General features: G+C 52.9%; 13 protein-coding genes across 13 annotated transcripts; 7 read left to right on the top strand and 6 right to left on the bottom strand.

The window, feature by feature from the left end:
• Positions 1-2,901: 2,901 nt before the first annotated feature.
• Positions 2,902-3,336, bottom strand: PHYSODRAFT_367294 (hypothetical protein; the record flags this gene model as incomplete). Its single annotated transcript, XM_009519563.1, has 1 exon — positions 2,902-3,336. A coding segment is annotated over one exon (435 nt), but the record flags the coding sequence as incomplete, so codon positions are not given.
• A 4,629-nt stretch (positions 3,337-7,965) lies between these two features.
• On the top strand, positions 7,966-8,464 carry PHYSODRAFT_323944 (hypothetical protein; the record flags this gene model as incomplete). The annotated part of the gene is made up of 3 exons (XM_009519562.1): positions 7,966-8,004; positions 8,091-8,161; positions 8,245-8,464. The coding sequence occupies 3 exons, from the start codon at positions 7,966-7,968 to the stop codon at positions 8,462-8,464; spliced, it is 330 nt and encodes a 109-aa protein (XP_009517857.1).
• A 103-nt stretch (positions 8,465-8,567) lies between these two features.
• PHYSODRAFT_323943 (hypothetical protein) lies at positions 8,568-9,566 on the bottom strand (the record flags this gene model as incomplete). Its single annotated transcript, XM_009519561.1, has 1 exon — positions 8,568-9,566. One exon carries the CDS (start codon positions 9,564-9,566, stop codon positions 8,568-8,570), a length of 999 nt encoding a protein of 332 aa, XP_009517856.1.
• A 717-nt stretch (positions 9,567-10,283) lies between these two features.
• PHYSODRAFT_467523 (hypothetical protein) lies at positions 10,284-10,913 on the top strand (the record flags this gene model as incomplete). The annotated part of the gene is made up of 1 exon (XM_009519560.1): positions 10,284-10,913. One exon carries the CDS (start codon positions 10,284-10,286, stop codon positions 10,911-10,913), a length of 630 nt encoding a protein of 209 aa, XP_009517855.1.
• A 460-nt stretch (positions 10,914-11,373) lies between these two features.
• PHYSODRAFT_475132 (hypothetical protein) lies at positions 11,374-12,372 on the top strand (the record flags this gene model as incomplete). Its single annotated transcript, XM_009519559.1, has 1 exon — positions 11,374-12,372. The coding sequence occupies one exon, from the start codon at positions 11,374-11,376 to the stop codon at positions 12,370-12,372; it is 999 nt and encodes a 332-aa protein (XP_009517854.1).
• A 243-nt stretch (positions 12,373-12,615) lies between these two features.
• On the bottom strand, positions 12,616-14,923 carry PHYSODRAFT_295333 (hypothetical protein; the record flags this gene model as incomplete). The annotated part of the gene is made up of 9 exons (XM_009519558.1): positions 12,616-12,849; positions 12,917-13,076; positions 13,117-13,198; positions 13,263-13,520; positions 13,582-13,896; positions 14,136-14,175; positions 14,276-14,343; positions 14,405-14,575; positions 14,638-14,923. The coding sequence occupies 9 exons, from the start codon at positions 14,921-14,923 to the stop codon at positions 12,616-12,618; spliced, it is 1,614 nt and encodes a 537-aa protein (XP_009517853.1).
• Positions 14,924-15,492: 569 nt separating this feature from the next.
• On the bottom strand, positions 15,493-15,789 carry PHYSODRAFT_470369 (hypothetical protein; the record flags this gene model as incomplete). The annotated part of the gene is made up of 1 exon (XM_009519557.1): positions 15,493-15,789. One exon carries the CDS (start codon positions 15,787-15,789, stop codon positions 15,493-15,495), a length of 297 nt encoding a protein of 98 aa, XP_009517852.1.
• Positions 15,790-16,548: 759 nt separating this feature from the next.
• Positions 16,549-17,995, top strand: PHYSODRAFT_349558 (hypothetical protein; the record flags this gene model as incomplete). The annotated part of the gene is made up of 2 exons (XM_009519556.1): positions 16,549-17,119; positions 17,195-17,995. Exons 1-2 carry the CDS (start codon positions 16,673-16,675, stop codon positions 17,993-17,995), a joined length of 1,248 nt encoding a protein of 415 aa, XP_009517851.1. The 5' UTR covers positions 16,549-16,672.
• Positions 17,996-18,361: 366 nt separating this feature from the next.
• Positions 18,362-19,204, bottom strand: PHYSODRAFT_263923 (hypothetical protein; the record flags this gene model as incomplete). Its single annotated transcript, XM_009519555.1, has 4 exons — positions 18,362-18,448; positions 18,486-18,520; positions 18,558-18,565; positions 18,606-19,204. 4 exons carry the CDS (start codon positions 19,202-19,204, stop codon positions 18,362-18,364), a joined length of 729 nt encoding a protein of 242 aa, XP_009517850.1.
• Positions 19,205-20,013: 809 nt separating this feature from the next.
• PHYSODRAFT_553564 (hypothetical protein) lies at positions 20,014-20,720 on the top strand (the record flags this gene model as incomplete). The annotated part of the gene is made up of 2 exons (XM_009519554.1): positions 20,014-20,406; positions 20,451-20,720. The coding sequence occupies 2 exons, from the start codon at positions 20,014-20,016 to the stop codon at positions 20,718-20,720; spliced, it is 663 nt and encodes a 220-aa protein (XP_009517849.1).
• Positions 20,721-20,771: 51 nt separating this feature from the next.
• PHYSODRAFT_323937 (hypothetical protein) lies at positions 20,772-21,251 on the top strand (the record flags this gene model as incomplete). Its single annotated transcript, XM_009519553.1, has 1 exon — positions 20,772-21,251. One exon carries the CDS (start codon positions 20,772-20,774, stop codon positions 21,249-21,251), a length of 480 nt encoding a protein of 159 aa, XP_009517848.1.
• A 456-nt stretch (positions 21,252-21,707) lies between these two features.
• Positions 21,708-22,583, top strand: PHYSODRAFT_477086 (hypothetical protein; the record flags this gene model as incomplete). The annotated part of the gene is made up of 1 exon (XM_009519552.1): positions 21,708-22,583. The coding sequence occupies one exon, from the start codon at positions 21,708-21,710 to the stop codon at positions 22,581-22,583; it is 876 nt and encodes a 291-aa protein (XP_009517847.1).
• Positions 22,584-23,199: 616 nt separating this feature from the next.
• Positions 23,200-23,865, bottom strand: PHYSODRAFT_263951 (hypothetical protein; the record flags this gene model as incomplete). The annotated part of the gene is made up of 4 exons (XM_009519551.1): positions 23,200-23,203; positions 23,262-23,447; positions 23,517-23,718; positions 23,811-23,865. The coding sequence occupies 4 exons, from the start codon at positions 23,863-23,865 to the stop codon at positions 23,200-23,202; spliced, it is 447 nt and encodes a 148-aa protein (XP_009517846.1).
• Between the last annotated feature and the right edge of the window lie 6 nt (positions 23,866-23,871).

Below are 23,871 nucleotides of genomic sequence, written 5' to 3'. Positions count from 1 at the left end.
CGTTTCAGCATTTTGTACGGCCCTAAGAATGTAATGAGCTGTGGACTGCGTTAATTTCGACGTATCCCGCTTTAAATCTCATTTTTAATGAGCTAAGACGTGCGTATCAGTAAATTATTCTACTACGTAATGCACATTAACCCTTTTGCGTACTACCTATAGTTGAGTAGCGCGTCGCGTTCAAAATTCATATAGCGTGCGATGCTAATTTGTTAATATACAGGTATTGTACGGCTCATCAGTAGTGTTAGAGTGTGGGGAAACGCGTCAATGGAATGCCAGTATGAACTACAATAAAACCTCCAGTCCAATGCATGTCTAGGCATCTACTATCCCCAGAACCCATTATCTTACCGCTAAATACTGTAAGTTACAGATACATGCCACACGTGTAAGCCAGTGTAGCTATATGCCTTTATAGATGAGCACTCAGCACCGCTGCAGCTATACTATATCCGTCCCTAAAGTATTACACAAAAACTAACCTGAAACTATTAATCAATCGTCTTCAGCTACTGTACCTCTCGCTACATGTACTCGCACTGCTATCGCTTATTACGTCGGTGCTGTCGCCTTCTATGCGCTTCTATCGCTTACTATACGCTGCTATCATTTACTTGCTATCATTTACTATGCGCTGCTATCGCTATGTATCCGTTGCAATCGTTTTCTACGTGCTGCTATCGCTAACTATACGTTCATATCGCTGGCTACGCGCTGCTATAGCTAACTATGCGCTGCTATGGCTTACAATGTGCTTATATTTAACCAATTCGCTGAATTAAAATTATACTATGTAGTAGGACAAGCCCAGCTATCGCTGCCACTATGCACTACCCGCAGTGCTATTATATGTTTAAGCGGACTCTGCTATCGCTGCTACTACTCGGTGGGCGCATTTTAAATAATAGCAGGTGTTCCGAAAAGTATTATATTAGGCCAAGCGTCACGGCGGGGGTGACGTAATCGCCCCCGTTCCGCTCGACTCGTCGGCTCGCTGCACTACTCGCCGTGTTATTAGTACATAGTTGTAGGGCGGGCCCTGCGGCTCGCTAGACCGCACGCGGGTGCCGCCTTCGCTGCGCGGGGTGGGACCGCCTTCGGCGTCCAAGGCTGTCTATGTACGATTATGTGGGCCACCCTAATTTTGTCGCCATGGGGCTTCACACGGACTTTCACACAGACTGGAAAGTCTCTCTACTAGATGGTTAGGACTAGCCGAGCGCCGCCGCTACGCGGCGGTAGTTATGTGGTTAGTTGCAGTAGTGAGGGCCACCCACCTCCGCTTTGCTCCGGTGGGCTTATCAGTCGGGTGTGTTGTGTAAAACTTGTAAAACAAAACCAACTGCAAGAGCAAAAGAACACGTATTATCCGATGTTATATGCAGGATGCCTTCCTTCACCGTGACTACGCCGTCTCAAAAATCTGCCTGTACACGATATTCGCTGTGTACACTCCGTCATTTTCTTCTAACTCGGGGTATTCAATCAACGCCTTGATCTTGGAACGCGCAGTAACCCGGGAGAGCGCGACATACAGCTGGCCGTGTGAGAAGCAGGGAGACGCCAGGTACAATCCGAGGTTAAACACCGTTTGTCTTTGGGCCTTGTTGATCGTCATCGCGAATGCGGGCTGTACCGGGAACTGCTTGCGCCTCAAACGAAACGGGAAGTCTCGAGCGTTGTCGTCACTTATGAATACAATCCTGGGAATCGACACGTCTTTTCCGCGATGCTCCCCCGTCATGATCGTGGCGTGGATGACATGAGGTTTTAGCGCCACCACCCGTAGTCGCATGCCGTTGCATAGGCCTAAGTCCGGGTTCAAGTTTCGCATGAGCATGATTGGTGCTCCCACCTTAAGCGTCAGTCGGTGTGGCGGGATACCGTTGATGTTCACAGAATTCAGGACTTCTTGGTCGAAGAAGTTGCTGTCTTGGTCGTTTTGTACCGAATCAATCGAGAGATAGTCTTGGGCATCACCTTCCAGGCGCGCAGGGCTTGGTTTGTTAGATTGCCCGCCTCCGCTTCGCTGCGGCGGGTGGTCTTTAGTTTTTGACTCATTTGGAGTTTACTTACTTATCTACTCAGTCAAACTTTATATACTTATTCGTGTACTCATTTGCTATTGCTCAGATTGGTAAAATGTATTTGAGTTAATTCTGTGTCTCAAATATCTCGCGATACACTATGTTTTTTGTGTGAACATTCCCTTCCTCGTCGATAGCCTCCGGGTCCACTGCAATCTTGATCGCCTTCCTTGATGTAACTCTCGACAGCGCCACGTAGAGTTGTCCGTGAGCAAAGACGGGTGACTCTAAGTAAATTCCCACGTGATGGATAGATTGTCCTTGGGCCTTGCTAATAGTCATAGCGAAAGCTGGTACAACTGGAAATTGCTTGCGCTTGAGCTTGAACGGGAACCCTCTATCGTCATCCTCTGTGTAGAAGATGATCCGCGGAATGAAGACCTTTTTCCCCTTGAAAGGTCCCGACATTATAATTGCTTCGATGCTTTTCTCGCGCAGAGACAACACGCGAAGCCGTGTCCCGTTGCACAGCCCAGCATCGCTGTTCAGGTTTCGAATCATGATGATGGGAGCACCAACCTTTAGAACTATCCTGTGCGGTGGAATGCCAGAAAAGTTCAGCGAGTTCAAAAATGCTTGCTCAAACATATTCGGGTCCGCCAGTCCCTCCAGCGAATCATTGGAGAGATACTCCCTTGTGTCTCCAGAAAGACGCACAGACACCATGTCATTGATACAGTCGAAGCTGGAAGTCATCGTTGTGAGGGATAAGAATTTGCAAACGCAATGCAAGATCATCGTCAGGCATCTCTTCTCCAGCGGCCTTTCGCCGTTCCTGTTCTACAACCGCTTCTTCGTAAGCAGGTTGGGCCCGCTGAACCAATATACTTCGCGCGTGAAGAAACTGTTGCGCGTAAGGGTTGTGTCTTTCCATAATTTCATCGATCTTTTCCAAAACCGCTTGATCCAAACCGTCTGTCATCTGCATCCGACTTGTCACACGCGCATTCATATCCGGATCGTTGATGTAGACCTGTGCGTACATTGACCTCCCGCTCTCTGACGGCAATAATGACCCAATTCGATGGCAAACCGAGCCCATAACGCGGAAGTTGTACACACCATCCCGACACACACTGTGATCTACAGTGAGAGAGCGCGACCGTGAAGCGCCCATCGACGTGAACGCGAAGACGTTGTTGTATGCACGAATCGAACGCATAAACGCCGCGTTGTCGAACAGTTGAAGAAGCACTGAGGGGGCTGCGTGAGACGGCGGAACGCGGATCAAGTCATTTCGACAGCAGCAAGCGGCAGTCTCATCAGGGAATTTCCACGCATTACAGTATCGACACACCCTCTCTGTCTCGCGACTGTCGTCTGTAAAGCGCGTAAAGTAATGACGCCCATTTGGAACCGTGGCGGGGTCGAAGTCTTCGTAGTAAGCGATACCCTTTTTGTACTGGAGCAATCGTCTGCGAAGTCGGTCCGCCTCTCTTCTGCGAGCGCACTCCTCCTCCGGCATGGTCCTCCGTCGTGCACGTTGCACAACTGCGTCTTGATTTCTGCGTTCTTGACGTTGCTCTGCCGGCATGTTGCTACGCCAGTTAGCCGTTGCAGTCACCGTATCTTCCCGTTGTTGCCGCACCTGCTGATCGTTAAGATTGCTACGTCTAGCTCTCGTGCGCGCGGCATCCGCTTCTCTGTCGCGGATAACTTGGGACGCTGATCGATTTACTCTGCTACGTTGCTTTCGAATTCTGTCTCTTTCGCGAACACGGGTCAACTGCGACGGTGTCATATCCACTCTTCTTCGGGACGGCGTACTCCGGGCGGGCGTCACAAAAAGGGCCCGATCGTCTGTCATTCCAACTGTAAATGCTACGGATGACGTCTCCCCAGTAGCCGACACTTCATTCGATATAAGTTGCGGATTCAGAAGTGTAGCTGGGGCCACATTACTCGCCGTAGTAGCCTCCAACGTCGATCTTGCCATACCCCGCCCTATCACAACACCCTGTAATGCTGTCACCACTCCAGGAATTTCAGATTCTGTATCCTGCGCCGCCGATTCTCTCTGCTGCTTTCGAAACCGTGACAACGCCGAGTTCAGGTTGTTTAGCCTTCTTTTCTTTTCCGCTGGGGTTTCGTATCCATCCGGTGCAGGATACGCTTCACTGACATCGTCTTCGCTCGTATACTTTCGTTTTCGAGACATGAATCCTGCAACAAAACAAACGAAGCTCTGTTAGTTCTCCGTAAAAGTAGCATGCCACTATGTAGGTTCTATGCTTTGTTAGTAGATGAGTAAGATCAGCATCGCCTATGCCGTTTGTCTTCCGCCGCACCGCCTTGAAGAGATTAGTACCGTGCGTTACCGTGAAGGGACTTCTGTGCTGTTTGCAACCCGCGTCCGCAGGAAAAGGCAAATGTGACCACATCACCTGCGGTATTCCTTGTGTTACTATACCAACTGCAATTTAAACGACGGTAAGACGCCTCATTAGCCAAGCTTTTGAACCGGTACTTTTGTTTTTGCTTTCCGTCCCTCACCTCCACTTTTACCGCCTTGAAGCACGACCCGCTTTGTTGCCGCCGTTTCTCAATACCTTTGGAGAAATTAGCTGCGGGTTATTTTCGGTGCTGAAGCGACAACTCCCCACTATTGGGTTGTGATCACTTCCTTTGGTGACCGTGGTAGAGTGTCTGCTTAATGCCACTGAGCTATTTCAGCCCAGGCAATTAGCCACTTTCGGTTATAAGGGGTAATGGGTCAGTTGTTGGGTATTGCTTTGTTTACCGGAACATCCACTGGCATCATAGGCATCGAAGGATCGTTTAGACCGCTATTGTCCCGGCCAGAATTGAAGAGCCCAATTTGAAGCCTCGATTTGAACATGATGTCTACGACTTTCCATATGCGATAGTTAGATATAGGGTAAATCACACGCGTTAGATTCCAAAAATGTGGTCAAAACGGTCGAATTCGCAGCCATTTTTTCGTTATAGGCGCACATAAAGGTCTGAATCGGCCAAGAAGCATGAGCTCAAGTGGGCTAGATCACGATAGGGCTACGAGAAATAGCATTCTGTAATTGGTTGATCTTCAGAAAACATATGACTTTTGGAGTAATCGACAGGACTAGGTTTCCTTGTCGGACACGATCATGTGCTTCTCACCGAGGCTCAAAACATGCCGCTCAATCGTCGTCTTTGGTGGGGCTTCCAGCGGCGGAGTCGGCGTCTGCATGCTTCCGCTCCCTTTGCTTTATGTGAGTATTTTGAGCCCCCACTTGCTTCAAACGGAGCAGGCGATCCCTTGCAATTGCTAAAAATATGGAGGTGTTACAATTTCCGGGCCCTTCAATTCTGGCCGGGACAATAATCGGTACATTACCCGAAAAAGCGTAGGCAAGGTAGCACACATCAAGTTTTCTTCTACTACGACACAGGTCGCAATAGGCTAGAAACCCCTTATGTAGCAATGAAAATACCGCTCTCTTTTGTCTTGTGTGTTGTTGGATTGTATGTTTGGGTGTGGGTGGGTCGGAAATGCGGTAAGCGGTTCCAGTTGCCGAAGCAAAAAGATTTCCGTCGCCCCCTGAAAGGAACTGACGGTCTCAGTTTGCCGCTAAACATAAGGTAAGCCATAAGCCCTCAAGTCACTGTCCCCAGTGGCTCGGCTTGGGTTCCCACCCAAGCCACGTGGCTGGCCGCATGCGCTCTGTCGCGGACACAGAAGCACGGAACCGAGGTTTCCCCCAATCCAACGTGCCGGTCCCATACACTAATAGTGTAACACGACCACTACTCCGAGTTTTAAACAGGCGGCCAGGCAAAGCCGGCTTTTATCGCCACATGGATCTGCCAAAACTCGGTTGGGTATGAGACTTCCCATGCCGCTGGCGGGCAATCATTGGCGCCTCAGGGTCGCGCGTAAAGCGTGACGAACTCACCGACTCTCGGTTAGAGGACGGAGAATTTAAAGGAGGTGTACGAGTTCAACATCGCTCAAAAGACTTGGTCGGCTGTACCGACAAGTGGAGACAAACCGGCATATTGCGAGTACTACTCGGGGGTTGTATATCAGGACAGTTACTACGTTTTGGGGGGAAATTGCGGAGAGTGTCATTACAGTTTCTAGAACCAAGTCATCAAGTACAATTTTCGTAAGTGTTTCGTGTTCAATGCGTAAATGCAGCATGAAGACCAGAATCTGAGATGCATTATATACTACAGCTACACAAGCATGGGACGTGGCAGCCGTTTTCGCTGGAGAGCCACCAGTCCCCCGACGCAGCCATGCAGCGGTCGTGTATGGTAAGTATTCTCGATCTATTCAACACTTTCAGAAGCACGTGTTTTTGGCAAAAACCCGTAGCGAAAAACACGTTGCGATCCGATCTATTTTTGGCACGGGCGACGCTACGTGTTTTTCGATCCCGCAAACCCGTGAGAGTGGGGTCCGCTACGGGGTAATCAAACCGAAATATATAGCATGCCTAAGCTTCTTCGTAAGGGTGGGTGGGGGGCCCTGGATGACAAATAGTTGGTCGTGGGCGCATGTACCGTCTGTTAGAGGCCGAGTGCTCCTCGTTGGCGACCTTAGCTTGTGTGTGTACTCCGTTATCTGCTGCTATCGGCCTGTCAAGACCCCATCTGGCCACTTGTCATCCAAAGACCAGCGTGGGCGGCCGGTAGGCTCCTCCGCCGCCCTAAATCAAGGCAAGGGGCGAGTAGCGCCTTCCAAACCTACCTGGAGTTCGAAGAGACCACAGCCGACGCGCCGTATTGAGACCACTAGAGCTACACCTGCCAGGAAACCATCGTGCAACCCCCAAGAAAGCATGCATCCATTTCTGGAACTTGGTGAGGCGTCGATTGCGTTGCTACCTATTCCTGTGCCAGCTCCAGGCATGCTGGAAGTATCGAGCATCATACGCCAGAAAGCGAGTAGACCGAACTATCATGGATCCACAAAAAAACTTTACAAATTGAAACTTACAACACCCAACGCAGGTAAATTAGATGAAGACGCTGCAGACAACCGAGACACGTGTTCATGGTGGATGCAATACGAACAGATTCATCCAAGGCATGGAATGAACATGGCTAACAGTTAGAAGGCATTAATTAAAAAAAACTGAACAATTTTTACTTTACTTCACTATACTGTACATCTACGTTGACCCAGCGATGGCGCGTGTGCGTAGGCGCTGCCGACGTGTTCGCCGAAAGTCGGCGCTCACAGCCAAAGTTTGTTGAGCCGAGGTTCCAGCTTAAAACGCTGCGCGCACTCGGAAGATTCCGCGCTACGTAGTTTTGCCACGGGTTTTTGATTTTCCGTATCGCTGAACAGCCGACCACTACGGAAAAGCAGTGCCTTGGGTGACGGCTCCGAAGTTGACTCAGCGCTACGTGTTTTTCACTACGTATTTTTAGAAATACCGTGCTTCTGAAAGCCTCTATTCAGAGAATTATGCACGTACAGTATGAACGGAAGTGCTTATACTCACACTCGACAGATGGGTCAATGTACTGTTTCGGAGGGAGCGAGCAACGATTTTTTCGCTTTTAATTTTGGTACGCTACAGAACGTCACGTGAGCTTTACTTGTACTTAGCGATGGGTTCGTGGGTGGAGTCTATGATAGCAGCTTAATAGTGTTTGAGCAGCGCGGCCAGAATGCGACTCCGTTCTACAAGCGGCTTCAACTAAGAGACAAGTGTACTCCAATGGAGGTGTCCGGCCCCACTGTTGTCGAAGAAATGACCCCTTCAGGATATCTACTGTCTTTGGTGAACACTTCGATGACGAGTGATGTTACATTCAAAGGCATAACATCGAGACGTTCCCGATGGCAATCCTGCTAACTCGACTGTTTCGTTTTGATGCAGTGGAAGGTACCCCGATATTCGCCCACAAAAATCTCTGCATGCGCTTCCAGTACTTTCGAGCGATGTTTTCAGGGGAGGTATGCTTTATCAAGGGTGAATGTTGCAGCACCGGCATAGGCAGGTTGGTGCATTGGTGTTGACTTTTACCATGCTGATATTGTAGATGCAGGAGGGCAACGCCAGTGAGATCGAAATCACGGGTATACGCCGAGAAAAGTTCCTGCTCATGCTGAAGTATGTGTACAGCGACCATTTCAGCGCTTCGGGTGAGGCTGCAGTCGAGTTGCTCGTTGCTGCCGATTGGTTCGGTATCGAAGGGTGTGCGAGAGCAAAGCGCGACAAATGTTGACGGTCGAGTCCGTGCTCGAATTGCTAAGACTTTGTGGTCGACACCACGCCGTGGAGCTCAAGAGCGAATGTGTCGACATGATTGCGGCCAACTTCGATACCGTGTCGAAAACCCAGGCGTTTCATGAAATGCTCAGCCACGACCCCGAGTTGGTGTCGGATCCGCTGATGTACCGCGCAATGGCGTAGCTAAGAACACGGGAATGCTTTAACGGAGAACTGCATGAATTCATATAATGCGTTCGCGTTCTCATCTTCGTAGTAATTCCCTCCTACCTGCTGACTCGCCAATTTACGGCGTCACGGCGTGCTTGTGGGCGTGGTGGCCGTCGTGCGTGGGGCTGCTCGACTTGTCGCCCTTGAGCTTGTCCTTGACCTCGTTCACCGCCTCCTTGGCGCGCTCCACGAAGGACGGCGAGGCCGACAGCGACTTCTCGGCGATGGTGATCTGGTGGCTCAGCGCGCTGAGGTTGAAGTTGTCGCGCAGCGTGGCCTTGACCAGGTCCTCGACCGTGTCGGAGCTGCCGAGGATGCCTCCTCCTCTGCCTTGGTGGTGGTGGTGGTGGTCGCCCTTGTTTCCGAGGATCCCTCCGCCGTGGTTGGCGTCCTTGTCCTTGTCCTTGTCCTTGCTTCCGAACAGCCCGGTGTGCTTTTCGTCCTTGTCCTTGTGCTTGTCGCTCTTCCCGAAGACGGCTGCGAGGCCCTTGGATTCCTTGTCCTTCTCCTTGTCGTCGCTCTTCCCGAAGAGAGCACCGACGCCCTTGGACTCCTTTTCCTGGTTCTTGGCCTTGTCGTCACTCTTGCCGAACAGTCCCGTGTGCTTGTCGTGGTCCTTGTCCTTACCGAAGAGACCTCCGTCCTTCTCCTTGTGGTCGTGGCCAGCGCCACCTCCGACGACGTTGTCGATCGCGCCCTTGACGCCCTTCGAGCGGCCGTTCTTCTGGTCGTAGTTGCGCGCCGTCGTGTTCAGGACGTCCATGGCCTTGGCGGCTGCGCCCATCATGTTGCGCGCGGAGGTGACCTCGGCCTCGGACGGCTGCGGGCTCTTGCTGATCTGGTGTGCGACGTGCTTGAGGTCGGCCGACGTGTCCTTGGCCGTGCGCATGTCGCTCCGCAGGTACGAGACGGCCGTGTTGACGAAGTGGTTGCCGTGACGACTGTCGTAGTCGGAGAGGTTCTTCTTGAGCAGCTTGAGGCACCTGGCGGCGTCGTCGGCGGTCTGGTTGAGCACCTTCTCGAGGGAGGCGAACTCCTGGTCGATGGTGGCGTTGCGGTCGCTGGACTTGCCCATGCTGGAGTGCTGAGTCGCTTGAAAGCGGTTGGGGTGGGGGTGGCGTTGGGGGTGGTTAGTGGGGGTGTCGACTCGTGTGCTTGAGGTCACGTTTCGAAATGAGCTGAGGTGTCGGAGCCGGCAAGGTTGGAGCGCATGAACGGGGAACCATGGTGGCGAGCGAAGAATCGGAGACACGGTTAGTACGCCTAGGATTTCGGCGTGCCGCATCGATTAAGAGTCGGCAAGTCGCTTTGGTGGCTGCAGTTGGCGCCCATGAAAAATCAACGTGTAGGATATTTGAGCGTTACCGTGTAGTTTCGCAAGAGTTGTTGAAATTGATGGGACGCAATAACGGACTCCTCATTCATAGTGGATGACAACCGTTTTGCCTTGTTTCCAGTTGGCAAGTTTGGTTTATACCCCCATTTTTCGAGTTCATAACTGAGTATGCGTTAAATTCAAAGAACTGAAAGTAGAGCAACCGCTGGTTGCCTTATACAAACACCCAAGCACTTCCTCCACTTCCACCTTTGACAGGTTTTCAACTTGTAGCAAGCCGTTTTCATTGCCGTTTGACCTCAACCTTGAGGCGAAACTCGCTGTCGCACGGGACAGCAGCCATTATTTCGTGGAAGATGGGTTTGTGCGGTGCTGCATGGCTACTCTTCGAGTCGAACGACTCATTCTGTAACGTGATCGCAAGAGCGAATAGCAAACTAAAAGTTGTGTCCAAGCATGGGCAAATCCGACACCAGTGTCGCCGCCGAGTTCTTCAAGCTTGAGCTGCTGCTGGTCCAGACAGCAGATGATGCAATCCACTGCGTCAAGACCCTCAAAGACAACCTGGCAGAATACGACATTCGCCACGGGCTGCACTTCACCAACACGTCCAAGTCCTTCATGAGGGGCTTCATCCGTGCCGCCAAGGACGCAGCGTCAGACCTCCGACTCGCGGCCGACCAGGTGGCCAAGAGCAAATATCTGTCCGACTGGGAGATCGCTGCGGCCCGCAACAAGATGAACGCAGCCTCGGACGCTATGAAGGGGCTGAAGAAGGCGGCTCGCCTCTACGACGAGATGAACGGCAAGCCCATGGGCATCACCCGCGTCATCGACAACATGCTGGTCGGGAAATACGACAAAATGAAAGGGGACGGCACTCTAGGAACTGCGGACACAGTGGAGATAGTGGTGGAGTCGACACTCCGTGGCGAGTTCGGCGGGTTTTCAGCCTTGAAGCGCCAGATCGCCGTAGCGGAGAAGTCTCTGTCGCCTTCACTAATTGAACGCGCCAGAGAAGCAGTCGCGGACGTCGTGATCAAGTTTAAGGAAAATTCCACCTCGAATCGAAGTGTCAGCATTTGAACTACGCGCAGCCAAGTACCAAGTAGTGCACTTCATTCATTCCATAGACACATTAACACTAACCAAACAATGCCTTTTGCATCAAACTGCTACGTAGTACGTTTTTGCTAGTTTTAGCTTAGTTCTTGGCGGGCCGCCAATGGCGGCACCCTTGCGACAGCGTAGACATTCCAAAAGTGTGTCTTCATTGCTGATGCTCTTCGATGGGAGACGTCCACAGCCACCAAAGCGACTTGCCGACTCTTAATCGATGCGGCACGCCGAAATCCTAGGCGTACTAACCGTGTCTCCGATTCTTCGCTCGCCACCATGGTTCCCCGTTCATGCGCTCCAACCTTGCCGGCTCCGACACCTCAGCTCATTTCGAAACGTGACCTCAAGCACACGAGTCGACACCCCCACTAACCACCCCCAACGCCACCCCCACCCCAACCGCTTTCAAGCGACTCAGCACTCCAGCATGGGCAAGTCCAGCGACCGCAACGCCACCATCGACCAGGAGTTCGCCTCCCTCGAGAAGGTGCTCAACCAGACCGCCGACGACGCCGCCAGGTGCCTCAAGCTGCTCAAGAAGAACCTCTCCGACTACGACAGTCGTCACGGCAACCACTTCGTCAACACGGCCGTCTCGTACCTGCGGAGCGACATGCGCACGGCCAAGGACACGTCGGCCGACCTCAAGCACGTCGCACACCAGATCAGCAAGAGCCCGCAGCCGTCCGAGGCCGAGGTCACCTCCGCGCGCAACATGATGGGCGCAGCCGCCAAGGCCATGGACGTCCTGAACACGACGGCGCGCAACTACGACCAGAAGAACGGCCGCTCGAAGGGCGTCAAGGGCGCGATCGACAACGTCGTCGGAGGTGGCGCTGGCCACGACCACAAGGAGAAGGACGGAGGTCTCTTCGGTAAGGACAAGGACCACGACAAGCACACGGGACTGTTCGGCAAGAGTGACGACAAGGCCAAGAACCAGGAAAAGGAGTCCAAGGGCGTCGGTGCTCTCTTCGGGAAGAGCGACGACAAGGAGAAGGACAAGGAATCCAAGGGCCTCGCAGCCGTCTTCGGGAAGAGCGACAAGCACAAGGACAAGGACGAAAAGCACACCGGGCTGTTCGGAAGCAAGGACAAGGACAAGGACAAGGACGCCAACCACGGCGGAGGGATCCTCCGAAACAAGGGCGACCACCACCACCACCACCAAGGCAGAGGAGGAGGCATCCTCGGCAGCTCTGACACGGTCGAGGACCTGGTCAAGGCCACGCTGCGCGACAACTTCAACCTCAGCGCGCTGAGCCACCAGATCACCATCGCCGAGAAGTCGCTGTCGGCCTCGCCGTCCTTCGTGGAGCTCGCCAAGGAGGCGGTGAACGAGGTCAAGGACAAGCTCAAGGGCGACAAGTCGAGCAGCCCCACGCACGACGGCTACCACGCCCGCAAGCAGACCATGACACCATGAAATTGGCGTCGAACGTCAACGAGAGTAGGAAAGAGTAGGTCAATATTGCACCGCTACTGCACTGAATGCAGATTTGCCTAATGACAATAATGGAGACGAGCTACTAAAACACCGTTTGATACCAGATTGGTATGAGTTGTATTCGAAGTGTTCAATGGTTATTATTTGCATGTATCGGAATGGCTGCTTGTTTCCCCCCCTCCCACCCTCTTCTTCACGGGAGATAGTGATCGGTGTAAATGCTTAGCGTTGCTTCATAATCTCCAGGACGAGGGACGCGTTGGTAAGTAGCAAGTCTTGAAACGCTTGCGACTTCGACACGACTTCGAAATTCGCAATAATCATCTCCGCGCACTCGTTCTGTAGCTCCACCGCGTGGTGCTTGTCAGCAAGCTTGAGAATCTCGGCGGCCGTCTCGACGGTCAACGACTGACGAACTTTGTTCGCGCAAAGTTGCTTGAGAGTTTCAATTTCGAACTGTACACGCAATACTGTTAGTAAAAGACCGATATGGAAAGAAGATAACATAATGAGTCAAACGTACCCGATCCGCAGCGACAAATAGCTCGATTGCAGCGTAACTCGATACGTCGACATGACCGCTATACACATACTCCAGTACCAGTAGGAAAGTCGCTCGGCTGATGTCCGTAATTTCAATTGTCGGCAGTGGATTCTCTTGTCCCTGCCACCAATACGTATCCCTTGTTAGGCACGGTCATAGTTCATGTTGGTTTGTCTTACAGTACCTCTGTTTGAATCAGAGTCTTGAAGGACTGGTAGCGCATACAAAGGTTCTTGTGACCAAAGATCTCGGTCCCTCCCACTACAACAACAAAATATCGTAAGTTTGTACGAGTTCTTAACGCGATTCGGCTGTCAACGCGTACCCTTGATCGTCACATCACTAAAGTCGGGTTTGTCCTCTAGTGACTTCAGGTAAGTTGCCGATGGCCGTTTTGAGCTAGACGTGCTAATTGTCTCCAGATTGGCGCCATTATTCAGCTGAAGCTGCTTGTAACAGAGACCAACACTCTTATAGGTCCGCGCTTGGAAGACGATCACGTTGTCGTTGTAAACTCCACCGACGAACCCGCGGGATAACGCTGGGCTATTGCTGCAGTAGACAGGAAACCAAGATTTCGCATCTACAAGCAATTTATGCTTAATCTGGGTTCTCAGTCTAACCCAGCGGGCTTTGCATCTTACCAACGTCCAGCTCATGAATCCAGTTATAAAACCCAGCGGGGTGCTCTGGATCTTCGCGCCCTCCGAACACGAGCACAGAGCTGGAGCGTGCAACCGTGAGGCGGATAGCATGAACATCTGGTTGCCCCCACTTCGCCATGATTGTGAAGCTTGACCACCTCAGTAGTTCTGTGCAATAGCAAGCGTTTAGTGATCTGTTGACGACGCTCGACACGCCAGCGATCGTACCCAAGTCCAATATGAACCCTTTATTGTATGTGTCATTTTGGCCTCCCACTAGCACCCACTTGCCATTCTGCACAACACCAGATACAACTGGTGGGCATTCCCAGATATGAAAGTAAATTATTAAATACATGCCAGTAAGTTGTTGAAGAGTATCTGATACTGCTGATAGCGGTGCGGTATCTTTTGCAATAAATAAAGATTACTGAGGGCTAGGAGGATTTCCAGTAGTTTGGGTGATGTCCAAGTGTTTGTGTCTGAATAAAAGCATACAATATTATGTGCATTGTGCAATCATAGGGTTGAAAGAATCGTAAGGAGAAACGTACCGAACTCGAATCTGTACAGTTCGACAGACGTCAGGCCTCGCTGGAGGAAATACACAGAGTTTGCTGCTCTCGCGGATACACATTAAAAGCTGGAACATGAGGATCAATTAGAGCTAGCAACGCCTACCATGCAATACTACCGCAGAGGGACAGTTCGCGGCTGGCTGTTTCCCAGAATTGACGACAACGACGTTCCACGTTCTCGTTCCTACGTAAAGAACAAAGTGAGACACCAAACTGTAGTTTCTGACAAATGATGGCTAACTTACCGAAATGGTACGAAAGGATGTCGGAGTTACTTGTCAATCCGCCAAACACGTAAAAGCGGTCATTGTATAGAAACCCTGCGTAGCTCTGGCGAGGTTTCAGTGCTTGTCCACAGCATGGCACGACACTCCTGGTCTTCCGTGGAAAGCTAAACTCGTACAGAGTTTCCAGATCTGAACATATTTTGTTAGCACTTGGATGGGTCTGCTACAGCAAAGCAATAAGCAAACTTAACCTCCGAACACATATAGAGAGTCGCCTCGAACCGCGCATGAATTGAAGCCGCCCCTAAAGTAGCACGCGGCTCGATGATCCACGGCATAGGGGACATCAACCCACGAAGCCGTGGCAACGCTGCTGCTCATTACTGCGCTCACAGCCTTTTGCAGAATGGAAGGTCGGTAGCGGCCGGGAAAAGATCTCAAAATCCTTTCGGTTCTCGACATAGCTGGACCGCAGGACGAGCACGCACCCAAACCGTGGCACAGTACGATTGGCGCGAGTAAACACACCAATGTCATTCAGTCCCATCCAAAACCACCGCAACCCCCATACAATTAAAACATCGCCAACACTCGATTTTTCTTAAGCTTCATTTCATTTCAGATATGATGTATCGTTAAGCTTGGGAAATAGCGACCTTTGTATTGTTGTAGTTCCTTAACCGCATTGGATTGCTCCAACACCAACTCGTATGATCGACATCCAATTAGATTTAAGTAAAACTTAAAAGTATAGACCTAGCACTGAGTTTAACGGACCCAAGCATAATTCGTGGTAGTAGCTTGCCGGCGACATAAGCGAGCGAAGGGAACTTTGTATTAGAAATCGTTAGCATCTCAAAGTGACTACATTACAAAAAAACTAGCTCTGAGAAAGATTGATGTCTTCGATGGCAGTGCCTCCATACATGTCTCGACGGAAGACTTACCAAATAATGGAGTCGAGTATGGAAACGAAATGACTCTGTATTGCGCTCTCATGGGCTACCTCAAAACTAGCCTCCCGCGCGACCCACTTGCTTACTTTCTGCAAAATCTGAGGCTACTGATCAAACTCGCCACCCTTCGAGAGCGATATTGCGGTACGGTCATTTCATCTTTTCTGGCTTGACGATAGGCGCGACCGCTTCCATCGGATACGCAGCCTCAATGTGCTCCGCCATGATCGCGTGCTCACGAACGATCGCGGCGACGCGTTCAGCGCGCATGACTCTCCCCGGGCCAATCCAATGCTCTCGCTGCTTGCGTTCGATTACAGCCCATGTCAGAGCATCACTGTCGATTGGCGTTCCGGCAGCAATAGCAGGAGCGGAACAAGTCTGCAGCTTTTTGCGGGCTACAGGGTCAGCGAGAGGCGCTAGCGCGGGATACGATCTGGAGAACATCCAGGCCTTGGCGTGTTTCTTGTGAAGTGCGAAGCAGGCGCAGTAGATGCCCACGTTAGAGTCAACTAAAGAGTTGGGCTGGTAGTGCCTTTTTAAAGGATTAAAAACGATACAACTTTGGGATTTACTCCATTATTAATCGTTATCATCGTCCATGAAACTATTCGTCGACCTGTGTACCCTCCCGGAGCAACGCTCCTGGAGAGTACCGAAAAGCTTGTGTCGGTGGTCGACATGAGATTGTTCTTGTCCTTCCATTAAATATACATCGACGTTGAAGTGCTCCCCGTTAAGTACACCAATATGTCTACATCATTATGTACCAAAACACAATTTCTGAGAAAATAAAGATCACTCACACAGCCTGATTCGGCCCCAGACTGCAAGCATGGCGCACTTCACGCCGTCGCCGCGCAGCTCCCAGGCCCCCTGCTGCCGCCCAATACGCTCCCGACGCTTCGTCGCCATCTTAACCTTCACCGCTGCAGCTCTCCTATCTCTCCTCTCCCCTGGTTTAGCGGCAGACTCGGACTATTTGGGGACTATTTCGCCGGACCAAATTGCGCAGGACCGCGCCCTATTCAAGGCCCGCGTGCTGGACAGCGTCCCCGATTTGGTCCCGGCCGACGTGAAATGTGAAAAGATCAAGCGCTGCGACCAAAAGGGCGTCTGCGCCTTCGTCTGCAAGCACGGGTCCGTGCAGGTGGACGAATGGCTGCAGAAGGCGCTCAAATTGCAGCGCAAGCTCGCGTATCGTCGCAATTTCTGCTCTGCTCAATTGCCGGGTACACACAATTCGGCCATCAATCACGCCGATGGGTACGGTGTGGAGGACCACGTGTTCGAGGGGTACTTGAAGTACTTCTCGTGGTTCAAGAAGGGCATGAAGGTGCACACGAACGACCAACTCTTCTCTCTGACTGACCAATTGCATCTAGGTGTGAGGTTCATTGAGCTGGACGTGCATTGGTTTGATGGTGATCTGCATATTGCTCATTGCGGGGGGTTCAAGTCCAAGCTGTTGGACGGGATGATCGATATTTTCAACGAAATCGCGAAGATGCTGGGGGCGGACATCGAGTGGGACTCGGGGACAATTGGGTGTAAGCCGAGTTTGAGTAGTATTCCGTCCAAGGAGCAACGGCCGCTGACGGAGGCGTTGAAGGAGCTCTCGATGTGGTTGCATGCTCCGGAGAACGCGGATGAGTTCTTGATGGTGTTCTTTGATGATGAGACGGACCTCATGAAGTGGAAGAAAGTGGGCAAGTTGTTGGAGTATTTGAAGGAGTATTTCCCCGAGAAGGAGATTCTTCATCCGATTGAGCTGGCAGTGAGTTTTGTGTGTGTGTGATATGCTGCTGATTTGGTGAAGGGGTTACTAATATTCTTGTTTGCGTCTGTATAGTACCATACCAAGTGGCCTACGTTCGAAGAACTGCTTCGTGTTGGCAAGCGCGTTGTGTTCATGAGTGGCGTGGACTATCTCACTTTCGGCGAAGAGATCTTGTTCGTCAAAGATACTGTTTGCAACTGGCAGGAGCCACCATTACCGCTTGCTCCGTTCCCAGAATGCCGGTTCAACGAATCGAAGACGCAGATCGGGGTCCCCGACGAGAACTTCACCATATTCCGCCCTGAAACCAGTGAAATCGAGTACGGCTTCTTGAATGCAGACGGCCAGATTGGGATCAACAAGAACTTGCTGAATGAGGAGTCTCTTCCGGGTGTGGCAAACTGTGGTGTAAACTTACCGTCGCCGGATAACATCACCCCGAAGCGCATGGAGGCCACAATCTGGACTGTGTCAAAGGGGCAAGAGCTTGATGCTAGCAAATGTGTGGCGCTTATGCGTGAGTCCAAGACTTGGAAGAGTTTGGACTGCAAAACGGCGAACTTGGTGCCAGCATGCGTTGATGCGAAGAACCCCCGCCACTGGCAGCTTGGAAATGCACCGGTCGTCGAAGCCGACTCAGCAGCCGCCTGTGCAGCAATAACCTCGACGACGGTTGAGTATTCAGTGCCAGCGTCTGGATATGAGAATGGTCTCGTGCACAAACTATTGACAGAGTCTTCATCAAGCTCTATTGCTGGCGTGTGGCTGAACGCAAAATCATTCGTGTCGGAAGTGTACTCTGCAGAGCAGCACAAGGTTCTTGCCCCAGAAGTCAAGGCAACGCCAATTGACGACATTATCTCGGTCGAGTGAGCTAACGTAGTATCGACGAAGGTGGTTTGCCAAGTAGTATTACCGGGGACTGAGTCTCGTAGCCAAGCTCATTCAGAAGAAACGACTTGGGGACGACAAAGCTTGGGACGTGCCGACATCGCCCGTCCCGTGATCTGGAAGCATCAAAGCGAGTAACATGGTGAGTGGCAGCAAGGTACAGCTCATATAAGACCTGTTTCACTTTCAGAAACTGTTCATGTTTTTATTTCACTTCACGAAGTGAAGTAAGGAGGAACTAATGGCCATGAGAGGGTTTGCTGCTTGCTACTTAGAGCTAACTACTAGTGCACAGCGTGAAGAGCAGGCTCTTGAAGAAAAAGGATCTGGATGATACAGAGTAGCTGCCTACGCCTTTGGCTCAGGAGTCGCCTTGTACGTCGTGTTGGGCATTGGGAAGAACTCGAGAGCCGTACCGTTCATCGGGGGCTTGAGCTTGTGCGAATCCTTGTCAGCCTCCTTTCCGATCGACTCGGTCGTCGAGCTGACGTTGCCCACGTGGTCGATCTTGACGATCTTCGGTTCTTCCAGCTTGTCGTGGTACTTGTCGTTCTTCGTTGGCTTCGGGGTCGGGTGGTGCTTGTCATCGTACTTTTCCTCGGTTGGCTTCGGGGTGTCGTAGTGCTTGTCCTCGGTGGGCTTCGGAGTCGAGTAGTGCTTGTCCTCCGTGGGCTTGGGCGTCGGGTGGTACTTCTCTTCGGTTGGCTTGGGCGTCTTGTAATGCTTGCCTTCCATTGGCTTCGGAGTCGGGTAGTAGTGCTTGTCGTCGTGCTCAGTTGGCTTCGGACGGTGCTTGTCATCTGAATGCTTCGGTGTCGGCTTGTGTTTGTCGTCCTCGTGCTCCTTGTGGTCCGTGTCATCTTCGCACGCCTCCCGGAAGCTACACGCCATCTTGTGCGCGTTCAACTTGGCTCCGGAGAGAGACAGGTAGCAGTCGGCAGGCTCGAGAGCGAGGACGTCCTTGACCAGCGCTCGGCAAGCCTCAGCAGCGCACATGGCCTTGACTTGCGGCTCCGTCGGGTAGCCCATCGGAGGGACCAGGGAAAAGCCGGCAGAGACCTTCTGGCACGGATGCAGGTGCGGGTTGGCGTAGAGCTCAGCGAACTTGACCACCTCGGTCGGAGGACAGGCGTCTTCAGCTGCGACTGCCGAGATGCTGAGCAGGAAGAGTAAGACGGCGGCGAACTGCATCTCGGACTGAGAGTCGATGCGGAGAAAGTCGAGCGAAGCTTGAGCGCGGTTGTCGGTGTCTGGATCTGGTTGCCAACTTGGAAGCAAATTGGAGAATGAGCAAGCTGAGCGAGAGTCGAGAAGCTCTCGGGAGAACTTGGCCCTCCATTGAGAAAGTACGACACTGGCACCCTAGATTCTCTTGCAACGTAGATAGAAGATGAGGGACTTCGAGTCTCTGCAGGCGTTCTTGTCCAACCTTACTTCAATTGAAAGCACCGATATCGTGGGACAGTCGATGTTTGGACGGTGAATGACCATGGCTGCCCGATATTTCACCTCATGCACCATAGTTTTCGTGAACAATCAGAGTCAACAAACACTACACCAGCAGGGCGGGATGAATTGATGTCAGTGACGAAGGATGTGGCTTGTTGACTACCGTAGAAATGATTGGCGGCAGGGAGGCCTGAAAAGACCCGATCAATCCTCGAGGCACTTCCCGTTCTACCAAGTACCGCCACGCGACCACGAGCCCCATGAGCTTTCCTTCTCGACCGCCCTACGACCCCGAATTGAAAGCCCTGCTCGACCAAGCGTTTGCCGAAGGCATGCCGCTCCATTTCAGCCTTGACGATGTTCCATCGATGCGTGCAGGGGCCTCCTCGGTCGTCTCAGCGGATCCCGTTCTCGATTTGTCAAGTGGCGGCACACATGAAGAGCGCACAATTCCGGGTCCAAACGGAGACATCCTGGTGTCGATCCTTCGACCGGCGACTTTCGATCCAGCCAAGCAACACCCCGCCATTCTGTTCTACCACCCGGGCGGCATGATCATGGGCAACCGCTTCACAGGCTTGGAAGTCCTCGTACCATACCTCGACTCGTTCAACGCCATCATCATTTCGCCTGAGTATCGCCTTGCACCGGAACATCCGTCTCCAATTCCGTTCGAGGAGGCCTACGCAACACTCAAGTGGACTGGAGACAACCTCAAGGACCTCTGCATTGACCCAGCTCGATTAATGCTCGCTGGAACCTCTGGAGGTGGCGCGATATGTGCTGGGGTAACCCTTCTAGCTCGTGAGCGTGGTGGACCGAAGGTGTGCGGTCAGCTACTCGTAGCTCCAATGTTGGACGACCGCAACGAGAGTGTGAGTGCCTGTCAGTTTGACGAAGGAGGTCGATGGAGCACTCGCAGCAACCGCTTCGCTTGGAGCTGCGTGCTTGGTCAAGGAGTGGAACGAACGATGTCAAAGACTTCGAGGCGTCCGGTCGAGCCACAGATCTATCGGGTCTGCCATCGACGTACCTCGAAGTGGGGTCGGCCGAGGTGTGTCGAGACGAAGTGGTTGCGTACGCGAGCAAGTTGTGGGCGAGCAGGGTGCAAGCAGAGCTCCACGTTTGGCCCGGTGGATACCACAACTTCGCTGCTCATGCCGAGTTGTCGAAGAAAGCTCTGCGTGCCAGACGCCAGTGGGTCGAGTCCCTGTTGAGCAAATCCAAGACTCGTCCCAAGACTGAGCAAGACATCTGATTGTAAGGGAGAGAGGGGGGGAAGCAGAAGGAGAAGAAGAATACAGTCAGCATGAGCACGCTGCAAGATGCGATACAGCTGTACTCGTCCTCAGACGAAGAAGGAGAAGAACAGGAGGAGAAGGAAGAGAGCAAGTACGATGACGGGGCTGTGGTGAGCCACGTGTCCAGGTATCAGCCTGCCCAAGACTCCTCGGTAGACGACGGTGAAGACGAAGACAGCGAAGACGAAGAGAAGGTTTCAGACCCGCCGCCACCTCGGAAGCGCTCGCAGAAGGAACGCGTCGTGACGGATCCGTCCTCGGTCCCTACGCGAGCCCAGCAACTGCAGAAGCAGCACTGCGCAAGGCCCAAGAACACGCCGTGGCCGACGCGACTGTCGCGGGCGAAGCGACATCGCGCAAAGCGAGCTCCGGTGCGCTACGGCGACAGGGTGTTGTACGCTCGGGGAGCTCCAGCTGCTGCAGTCGACCCACACCGTCAACTTGATGGTCGATCTCGCGATCGCCCGCAACGCCACGGCGGAGTGTAAACACCTCGAGCCTCTATCCTGCACACGTCACATGTTTCTTCTCGATTTTCGGCTGTTCAGGCGGCTCGTTTCATTGGCTAACAAAATTACAATTTTCCATTCGCCAAAATTAGCGTTAATCCGACCAATCCGCGCCCTGCTCATCATCTGAGCCCCACGTCAGCGGTTTACGTACGCCGTCACTCACCAACTTCCGACTTCGGGCGTAACAACGGACTCTCGCCGCTTCAAGTCGCCACTGCGTCGCCTCCAGACCTTCCCAGCGCTCGAATCCGCCACGACCACCATTGCCATCGTGTTGGCTATTTTCTGGTGCTTCTTTTGAGCCGTCATTCACTGCTGGACGATCGATATTCGACTGTATTCTGACCAAGTCACGTTAACGGAGCTCCTCGCTATTTCTTCGTCTCGAGCGCGTAATTCTTTGGATTTTTCCGCGCTTCAAGCTGCAAAACCATGACCACCAACGACAGCATGAAGGCCACCTTGCAGCGCTTCGACCTCTTCTTCGCCGGCGCCGATGCGGCCATGCAGAAGCGACTGCAGCAGGCGCTGGACGTGATGCGCAGCGCCATCGACATCTTCGGTCTGGAGGGCGTGTGCTTCAGCTTCAACGGGGGGAAAGACTCGACGGTGGTGCTGCACCTGCTCCGCATTGTGGTGGCCAAGCGCGTGCTGGAGGAGGCCGAGCAGGAGCACGCGAGGGCGCAGCACGAAGCCGAGGACGACCACAAGACGACTGTTACATCGCCGCGGAACAGTTTCGTCTCGGTTGACTTGCTCCAAGAGGACGAGCTCGAGGCGCGTGTGCAGGCGCAACTGCAGCGCGTGCCGGTTATGTATTTCGACTCGCACGACCAGTTCCCAGAGGTGCGCGACTTTACGGAGCTCTGCACCAAAAAGTTTGCGCTCAGCTGCCATGTGTACAAGTGCTCGTTCGTGGAGGGCGTCAAGGATATCCTCGAGAAGCTCAAGATCAAGGGCGTGTACATGGGCGTACGTGGCGGGGACCCGTACACGGAAGACATGGAGCACTTCTCGCCTAGCAGCCCCGGATGGCCCCCATTCCTCCGTGTGAATCCGATTCTGAAGTGGACGTACGCTGACGTGTGGAGCTTCCTGCGCGACTGCCAGCTCGAGTACTGCTCGCTGTACGACCACGGGTACACGTCGCTAGGAAACATTTACGACACGGTGCAGAACCCAGAGCTCTGGAGGAAGGGCGAGGACGGCAAAGAGGGATACTACTTGCCTGCTTACGACCTCAAGGACGGCAGCTCGGAGCGGTGCGGACGGCAGAAGAAGGCGCACACGACATCAAAGTCTGACTAAGCTAGACGTGTAAGACGGAAGAGCTCGCGCGGGTACGTGCAGGAGCTCTTTATGTATAACCCAAGCTAATAGAACCCAGAGAAAATCATCGATTGCTAGTAGCGGCGACGCGATCGTGAGCGAGACCGTGAGCGTCTTCTAAAAGCTGGAGACGGCAAAGACGAGCGATGGCGATGGTGACGGTATCGGCTCGAAGGGCTGCCCGGAGATCGCGAACGTCCACGCGATTCCTCTAGGTGTCGTGCTCGTGGAGGCGAGCCTTCATACCTACGACGGCTGGCTGGAGATCGTGAACGAGATTGGGATCGAACGCTGCGATGTTGTCGACTAGCTGAGCGCGAACGTCTAGCGCCATCTCGACTTCTTCCTGAACGACTTGGAGGCGACCGAGAGCGCGAACGGGAGCGGTGTCCCTCTTCCTCCTCCTTGTGATGGTGGCGACGGTGGCGGGGTTTCTCATCCTCTTCATCATCAGACTCACGGCCATGATGCCACTTCGCCTTCTTCTCCTTCTTGCGCTCCTTCTTCTCCTTTTTCTTGAGTTTCTTGGCCGCCTTCTCTGCCTTGCGCGCCTCCTTCCTGGCAGCCTTGGCCTCACTCTCCGTCATCTGAGCGTTCATAGTTCCCGGCAGCGCGTATGTGGTGTCCGCTTTGCCGCTCTCCAGCTGATCCTTGTACCTCTCAGCCAAAGTCCGCTTTGGCGCCGTCACGAACCCTGCAGCTTCCACCGGCGCCGCCCCGAGTCCTTCAACGCGCTCCACGTCCATGCCATCCCGCTCCGCCTCTCCGCGCTTCAGCAGCTCCTTCATCTCCGACGCGCTCAGTCCTTCGGCAGGCTCATGGCGTCTCTTCGGTGCAATGCCCCTACAGCGTAACAAAGCACAATAAGTATATACCTCAGCGCTCCTATCGTGAAGTGTCGAGTCAACGTACAGCGCTTCGTTCATGAGGTCCTCGTCCCGTTGCTTAGCCAGGGCCAACTCTGCCTGCAGCGCCTCAGCGCGCTGCGACTTGTTGGTCTTGGCGTACCATGTCAGGTCCTTGCCCTTCTGCCAGCGACCCACAGGCGCCTGCACCGAGTGGCCCAGGTAGTTCTCGCGGTACTTGTCGTTCTTGACGTCCTCCCACTTGAACTCTAGCGCACGAGCAACCACACAATTTGGCACACAGTTAGTATAATACACTAGCAAGGACATCATTGTAGCAGATAGCTCGGTGGCGACGTACGGTCGGCGCCGCCGCGCGTGCCGCCCACGCGGTAGTTGGTCTTCCCGAAGCTCATTAAGCC

Source organism: Phytophthora sojae, assembly GCF_000149755.1.
Source record: "Phytophthora sojae unplaced genomic scaffold PHYSOscaffold_1, whole genome shotgun sequence".
In the NCBI taxonomy this organism is placed as follows: Eukaryota; Oomycota; class Peronosporomycetes; order Peronosporales; family Peronosporaceae; genus Phytophthora; species Phytophthora sojae.
The sequence above is the reverse complement of the archived record's forward strand: the minus strand, read 5'-3'. Positions and strand labels throughout refer to the sequence as shown.